Genomic DNA, 8,496 nt, shown 5'->3' with positions numbered 1-8,496 from the left:
GTTGTTGAGCCTGGAGAAGAGAAGGGTCCGGGAAGACCTTATCGCAGCCTTCCAATAACTGAAAGGGGCTTATAAGAAAGATGAGGACAGATTATTTAGCAGGGCCTGATGTGATAGGACAAGGAGTAATGGTTTTAAACTAAAAGAGGGCAAATTTAGACTACATAGAAGGAAGAAATATTTCACAATGATGGTGGTGAAACCCTGGCACAGGTTGCCCAGAGAGGTGGTAGATGCCCCATCCCTGGAAACATTCCAGGTCAGGTTGGATGGGGCTCTGAGCAACCTGGTCTAGTTGAAGATGTCCCTGCTCATTGCAGGGGGGTTGGACTAGATGACCTTTAAAGGTCCCTTCCAACTCAAACTATTCTATGATTCTATAAACGGGTGAAATACCTGCAGTCATTATCTGATTATTGAAACTGAACTTTACAAAAATTTTTAGGCATGGGATCTTTAACATACAAAAAACCCCTTGGTTTGTTTACAAAATAAACAAGTACACATTCTTTACTTTTGAGTAATGACAAATCTGGCCAGTATTAATGCCTTATTAATGTACTAAGGTATATCTGTGGCTGTTTGTCTCCTGACATCTCTAAAAGAGAGAAAGAAAGATTGTTAAACTAGAAAGCATCAATATCACAGACTTGTAAACAAAAAGGAAAGTTATGTCTGTAGGGCTTAGAAATAATATGTAAATAGAGAACGAATGCCATCATGGAGATACATGATGCATGTTTGTACAGAGAAAGCTTGGAAAAAGAACAGAACATCCCCGTATTTATTCATTGTAATGTATTACAGCACAATGTTTAGGGCACGTTATAAGCTGCCAAATGAAATAACTTTCATATAATATTAGTTACAGAAGGCATTTTTGAAGATTGAAGCACAGCAGTAATAACATTTTCAACATTACTCTCAAAATTATTTCAGCATATTCATTCTGGGAGAGAGAAACTTGCATGAAAAATTATTTTTGGTTCTCCCACCTTCAAATGTGCAATTTTTCCATAGAAAACCTTGGAAAAAAATGAAAACCAAGTAGGCAGGCTGGATTTTTCATTTCTTTGCTATCTGTGCAGTTGTGCATGTAAATAACTTGATGTGCATTTATAGTTCTACTGAACTCAAGATGTGGGATGATCCACATGCTGGAGCATCAGTAGAAAACTGGAGTTGCACAAGAAATGTAACAAGGTACAGTACGAAACAGCAGGTACAAAGAAGGTTTAAGAAAAATAAAATTTAGAGCATAACTGAGCAGTCATTTGTTTTATTCCTGTCCTTGTATTGATGGTCTGAGTACAAATATTAAAAAAGATTATTGTTGTTTTGATGGCAATGATTATTTGTGCTTATTCCGGTAACTTACAACAGAATCAAGTTATGAAAAAAATAAACCAGATCAAAACCAATTACATTAAAAATGCAAAGGATAATTTATGGATCATTTAAAACATAAGCAACCCTTTTAACTACCCAATAAATCAACAATTGCAGAAGTATTTTAGATTTTATTAAAAAATCCAGGAAACTTATAAATCTTGTTTTACGCTCCAATAGGACACACAAATTGGTTTAGTTTTTCCTTGCAACTGCTAGAGAAGTAACCAAATCAGTTTTCCAGTAGTTGATCAGCCATTGGCCTGGCTGCACGTCAGAAGGCATGTCAGAAGACATGCGGTCCCCAAGGTGCGATTTCCACAAACCTCTTTGACAGCTCCTCCAGCGGTTTGCTTCTGAGAGGTTTGAGTGAGCCCTGCCACTCTGCTCAGCAATGCATTCCTGCAGCGGACAGAGATGGGTGCTGAGAGTTGCTGAGGTCACAGCTTCCCAACCCAAAATTAAGGCCAGGCAGCACGGCTCTCGGCAGACCATGCCCAGGGAATTCACTCCCTCCACACACACACACACACACACACACACACACAATGAGATGCAGACAACACAGATCCTGGCCACCTCTCAGTTATTTCACCCTGGTTATTTCTAAGCTATCAGTTAGCAAATGTCTGGGTGTCTTCAGCAATCTTTCACTATTTTGTCAATACCATCCTGCTCCTAGAGATGACGATCCTAATCTGACACTTCATGCTCAGGGCAAGACTGCCTCAAAGGGTGTCAGAATTTAGTCCAGTGCACTTACACAGGCAACAATGTCTGCGCCCTGGTAGTGAACCTCAGTCCATCTCTATACACATCATGAGAGAGAGATCCCCAACTTTTGACATTACAGGTCTGACCTAAGACAGAGAAAAACCTAAAATGATTTAGCTAAGCATTAGATATTGCCCCAGTGCCCCAGCTTTTGCTTGACTATCTCTGCCAAGACCACGGTCCTATAGACTCTGGAGCTTCTCAGCATACTTTTAATGCACAGGGCCTTATACACCACCTAAAAAGAACTCACCCTGACCATCTTATGATGAGTGGTGGTAAATCCCACACATAAGGCTAGCCTGTAGTACAGTTGTTGTCTGTTGAATGGCTGCCTACCAACCCAAGCCTGGGCCTGTGCTCAGTCCATCCCCTAGAGCTGTAGCAAGACATTGGGAAGGAGACAACATTGTGCTCCTTGGAAGACATGCTGCTTGGGAGTACCTTTCCCCCTGGGCTGGGCTCTGCACTAGCTGTCTCTATGGACGTTGCACAGCAGGTTTGGGCAAGGCTTGGGGGTACTCTGCAGCCCTCCCCAGGGCTGTAGTCAGCCACCAAAACACAAATTCCCTCTGTGGTCCAAGCAGCCCCCTCAGCCCTCAGCTGGTGCTCACTGCAGAGATCTGCAAGCAGATTTGTGGCACGGCGGGGTGAGAACTTCTGTCCTTGACAATCTAACCCAAGAATCAAGGGTGCCTGCAGTGGCAAATGCAATCAGTATCAGCAAGCCTCCTTCTTAGTAGGACCTCCTGAGGTGTGTCCCCAGGCTGTGGTCAGGGAGGGCGCCAGCCCTTGCCCTGGCCTGGCATCCCATGTGCAGCACAGAAGTAGCTTATGTTGGCATAACTGCAAAATCAGGGGATTGTCATACCGCAACAAACCCAGCTCCATGTATATCATCGGCTCAGCTTATTGTCATGGTCAGAACTTGGGACTTTCACCACCAAAAATCCAAGCTGCAATAAACAGTGTAAGAGATAAGCATCGTTGGAGCCACATCATCCCATTCTTTGAGCCTCTTCCTTGGACCCCCACCTGTTGTCATTTCAAGCATAAACTACATATCTTCATCTTAAAGATCCTTCACCACCAGTCCTGTCCTCCTAACTTAGCTACTATCTCTAATTGCATCCATCAGTGAACACGCTGGCTTCTCCAGCTCTGTTAAGTTACAGAAAACACTTTTCCATGCTATCCTTTACGCTCTGAAGGCATGCTCAGCTCACATTCACAAAATTACCCGATCCCTCCAAGTCTTTCTTTTGCCAAGGGCACTAACAATAACCACAATAATCATTAGGTGGCTGGGATGCTGAAATGCCCACCTATTCCACTGCTTAAGGATGTTTCAGCTCTTCCTTACGCTCTTGCACTGGCCTCCCTTTATCCAAACACAGCCCGTTCTCCCAAAAGCAGGCTGTAACTTCATCGGGAGCAGGGGCATCGTTTTGTCCTGCATTTGTACAGCCTCTGCAACAGTGGAGTGACCGTGCCCCGTTAGTTCATCATGATGCAAAAAGGAAGCCAAAGCAGGCGTGTGACAGTGCTCAACCAACCGCATCTCTCACCAGGCCCTTGCAGCTAGCTCAGAGTTCTGGGCCTGACCACCAAGGCTGGACTCCCTCAGATAATTGCTGTGCAGATAAATTTGGCAGCTAAAAAGGAGGTTGCAGCTAAAAAGGGGTTGCACTGGGCACCGAAGGCAAAGTTCTGAAGCCTGAATGGGGTGCCAGGAGGGAGACCTCTCCTCCCGGGGAGGGAGGCTCTTTGCAGAGGGCAGGTGGGGTGCTGTGCGAGCGGCACCCACAGGAGATGCTCCAATTAAGGCCCCGCGGCCGGGGCGGGCCCCTCTGAAGGGGCAGCATTGCCCGGCCCGGAGGCACCCCGGCTCCAGAGCCGGGCTGGCAGGCAGCAGAAACTGCACTTCACTGCCCGTGCGATGTTAATTTGGAAGCTGTGAGGCGCGGTGGGCTCACAGGAGGCTGGAGCTTCGCGCCTCCAGAGCGGGCCGGAGCCGGCTGCAGGGGGAGCCCTCTCCCCGCCGGAAGCGCGGGCCAGCCGGACGCCTGCGCCTCAGTGCTCCTCGGTACGCCACGGCTGGGCTCCGGCCTCTCCCCTCCGCTCTGCCACCATAGTTCCGCGGGAGAAGGTGCCCGACGGCGGGAGCAACAGCGGGGCGGCAGGAAGTGAGGGGCCGCTGCGCTCCTCTCGCCGTGTTATGCGAGAGCGCTCCCGCCCCCGGGGCCGACGAGAGGCGGGCGACGGCGGCAGGAGCGCAGGCGGGGCGGTGTCGCCCCGGAGAGAGCGGCGGGGGGTCTCGACGGTGGGCGGCGGCCGCAGGCTAGCGATGGAGGAAGGTGAGGGGGGGCGGCGGCGCGTGTGTCACCCTTATCCCCCTCCGCCGCCGGCGGGGCGGGCGGGGCTGCGGGTTGTCCCGTCCCGCTCCCGGCCGTACACTGTGAGGGGGCGCGCGCCCAACGGCCGCCTTGGCGGGGCCGCCGCCTGGGGCTGCGCAGCTGGGGAGCGGGGAGGGAGGTCGGTGTAGCCCCGGCCGGCGCCTGCCATGCCCTGCCCTGCCGTGCCGTGGCCGCTTCCCCTGGCGCAGGTCGGCAGCGGGGCTGCGGCTGGGGCTGGCAGTTCTGTGCCAGGTCCATGCCGGGCTAGTAAGGCACGTAGGACGGTGAAACGCCCGCCTGCGCGACACGGAGTGGCCTCCCTCGGCAGGTCCGGTCCCGCCGCTGCCCCCGCCGGTGGCGGTGCCGGCCCAGGCCAGAGCCATCCCTGCTCGGCGGCCCCCTCGGGCCCCGCTGACGAGGCCTTCTCTTCCCCGCCCAGGGCAGCCCATCGTTTGCAGCACCAAGCGGGAGGGAGCTGGGTGGATGGGAGCCCCGAAACTTGGGGTCTGTTTGTCTTCCCTCGCCTGGTATCGCCTCTGTGCAGCACACCCCGGGGCAGCATCCATCAGCTCCGTGGATACCTCGGGGCAGCATCCATCGGCTCCGTGGATGCCTCCGTGGGTGCGTTTTTTCGTTGGTATTCCCTCTGTTTCCCCGTTTGTACGTGTTGGTCTGTCTCCTCTCTCGTTTCCCTTTCAGCACCCCACACAATCATTTTTTTCTCCAGGCCTCTTTTGTGCTAACCCCCTTTGTGGGGATGAGGAGATGGCATGTAGTTCTCCTGGGGAAATCAACAAAAACGTGACTGTAAACAGGCACCCAGAGAAATGCAAGAGCAAAATAAGCATATGTGTTACTGTCCCATGGCATATCCCAGCCTCTCAACTGTTCTCAGCTGGGGGATTTTCTGAGCTGGATGTGGTTTCCGTCTGTTTAGTCTTCAGCCATTTGTCCTCCATGAATGGGTCCTTCATCTCTTGAATCGATGTAAACTCTTTGTTTACAGAACGTTCTTTTGGGAGGACTGATATATGTGAAGGCAGTGTGCCATGAACTGGTTCCTTTTAGCCTGACTCACTGGGTTGGTTTGATAACTTCTTGTTCCAGTATTAGAAAAGAAGGTGAATCACTGCTCTGTATTCAACCTGTTGGTGCACTTCACTAGCTTGTAGACCTCTGGCATGTTTCTGCTGGTCACTTTCTTTTCTAGACTGAGGCATCCTCAACTTGCTTCCTTGTTCCTTGCATGTATGGGAGCCATTGTACACCTTTGATCATCCTTGTGGCCCGTGTCTAAATGTTTCCCAGCTCTACTTCATCCTCCTTTAGATGAGAGGACAAGAATTGCAGACAGTGCTCAATTTGCAGTCAAAAAATGCAGGCAAAATATAGTGGCACACAGGAGCAATGAGTTAGGGTTTTCTGCATAAGATACACAAAAATAAGTGGAACACATGTCTCAACAAGAGTTGAAAAAAAGCGTGCTGGGAACTTACAGGGAACTAGAAAGCAATCTTGGATGAAAAATTGCTTGCTGGATAGAGAGGTACTAGGAGCTGTGTCATCAATTCAAAATCCTAGGTTATTTTTAGTTGTCACCTTGTTTTGACTTTCATTTCACCCCATTTAAAGGATTCATAGAAGTGGAAACAGCATTTTTCTTGTTCAAGTCAGCTGCAAATGAAACAGAAGTAGCATATTTGGATCTTTATTATTGCTTTGAGTGGGGGAATCTGTTGAGCAGTCCTCAAAACAGAGGTGAAGATCATTTGCTGACTGAGATGTAGTTGTTTCAGAATTAGAACTTTTAATTGTTCTGTCATTGGGAGTTTTCTATTACTGCTCCTAACTCTAAACTTTATAAGCGTGTTACACTTCTAACGTGGCTCACTTACCTGCCAGAAAAGGGAAAGAAATGCCTTTTCCTCCAGTGTTCTCACTGCTGTTGCTTTGGTCATAACTAGAATGACAAGGGCAAACAGTTGTCTTTCCAAGCACATATCTGCCCATTCTGCTGGTCTAGGGGTTTTCCCCCACCATTTTATTTTATGTAGGACAAGTGATTTTTAATCGCAGTGTACTTGATTTTTGTGATGCTCATTAACTTAATATACATGACATGAAGAGATACTGGTGTATATTTCATTTTGATCACAATGATAAATGTGATAATTGAACACCCTAAACCTTGTTTTGTTTAATATCTTTCAAATTCTTCTCTTATTTAAGAAGGTAGACATTTTCTGTTCATTCCATAAAAAATGTTATCATTGAGATCTTGGCTTGCTCTGAATAATTTATAAATTGCTTTGAGAGTCCTATTAAAACACAAATATAGGTGCCCTCATACAGGCAGACACTGCTTTAAAGGTTTTATTTATATTACTATCTCTAGTTTCTAACTTTTAAATCTAATAGTTGGGAGTTAAAAATAGACCGAATTAGACAGTAATATACAACCATAGTAATTAAAAGCTTCATTGTGGGATGTGAAGATTGACACTTCAAGTTTGAAGTCAAATGGCTTTATGAAAAAGCTTTTTTTTAAGTCCAGAGGAAATTAGTGGCTACAAAATTTCAAACAATGTTGAACGGTAGATCAAACTGGATAGCTAAAAACCTTTTCATCACACATGGATGTCATCTTTAATATAGTAATTATAACAGATTTTTTGCGATGAATCTTTTTGTATGGAGACTTGCACTCTGTGAATTAGCGTTGCTGCCTTTCAGACTGTAAAATAAATGGGCCAAGGCTTCAAACTGCTGCTGTTTACAGAAGCCGAAGAAGCCCTCAGTCTTGTGATGTGATCTACATGGCCTAGCAGACTGGGCTTTTTAGTTATATATTAGACTAAAAATTCATAAACCCGATTAGTTCCAGTAGATCTGGAAGCAGGAAAAAAAAGTCATACTATATTTACTTTATAAAAGCTTTCACCAATTCATACAGGCAGCTCAATTTGAAAGTAATGGACTAGTCCAATTTTTGTATTACATTAATGTGCCTAGAACAGTACTGTACTGTAGCAGCGTAAAACCAGGATGAGAGTAGAATGAAATTGGCACCAATTTCTCCCAGTGTCTGTATCAACTTATCTAAATGACTGCTTTCCCTCATTTGTATAATACATTCACTATGCAATAAACCAGTTAGCTTCCAGTTTGGGTTCTGGGTAATCCCAGAGTATGGCCTCAAGAGCAAACTATTGGATTTTCTAAGGAATAACATAGGAATTTATTTCTATATTGTTGTATTGTTATTTTAATTAGACATATGAAATATTTTAATTGAGTATTTTTGTCAAATATATCTGCTGTGGGGTTGAATCAGTAGCAATAACTGGCTGTTACCTGCTACTGTGTGGATTTCTCAGAGTGTGATTTTTAGGTATTTTGTTGCAATAACTTCCAAAAAACGTCTTCAGGGGCAGCAGACCTGCGACAGAGAAAGAAGCAAAACTGTACAGAATCTGACAAAATGGCTCCAGAGGAGAGAAACAAAGAAAACTCAAATCTGGGAAGATCGCCAAAATGTAAGCTACAGAATTTTTAGCCAACTTCTGGTTTTTTTTTTTCATTATTCTTTTACATTTTATAGGAAGATATTTGTAGCACAGTAATTTATAACAGACTTATTTTGAATTAAGTTTTTGAATGTTTCAAGAAAAAACAGGCATGCACATTAGAATTCTTTAATAATGACATTTTATATATTGCGGAGTAAAATGGTAGTCCTGGGTTGTTTCAGGTTGGGGGGAGAGGCGAAGGGGTTAAGAATCGTACTGTTGTTAACTATTTGAGTACAAATAAATATTTTAATTGCCCCTGGAATGGTCTTTAGGTTGAGAAGCTGAAAGGCATGAAGTAATGGTACTGAAACAAGAACAGACAAAAAGTCCTTACAGCTTTTCAAGAAACAGACTTAAAACCAGGT

At 45.9% G+C, this 8,496-nt stretch overlaps 1 protein-coding gene across 1 annotated transcript in view; it reads left to right on the top strand.

Annotated features, from left to right (window-relative positions):
* Positions 1-4,381: 4,381 nt before the first annotated feature.
* DPY19L4 (dpy-19 like 4) overlaps positions 4,382-8,496 on the top strand; it is a gene marked incomplete at both ends in the record, with an annotated part of 30,462 nt that continues 26,347 nt past the window's right edge. The window contains 2 exons of the mRNA XM_081996939.1: positions 4,382-4,520; positions 7,988-8,095. Of these exons, the coding sequence (XP_081853065.1) occupies positions 4,382-4,520; positions 7,988-8,095 (247 nt within the window). The remainder of the gene's footprint in view (positions 4,521-7,987; positions 8,096-8,496) is intronic.

This window comes from Phaethon aethereus (assembly GCF_964289735.1).
Source record: "Phaethon aethereus genome assembly, chromosome: 2".
Lineage (NCBI taxonomy): Eukaryota > Metazoa > Chordata > Aves > Phaethontiformes > Phaethontidae > Phaethon > Phaethon aethereus.
This window is presented reverse-complemented; position numbering and strand designations above follow the sequence as displayed.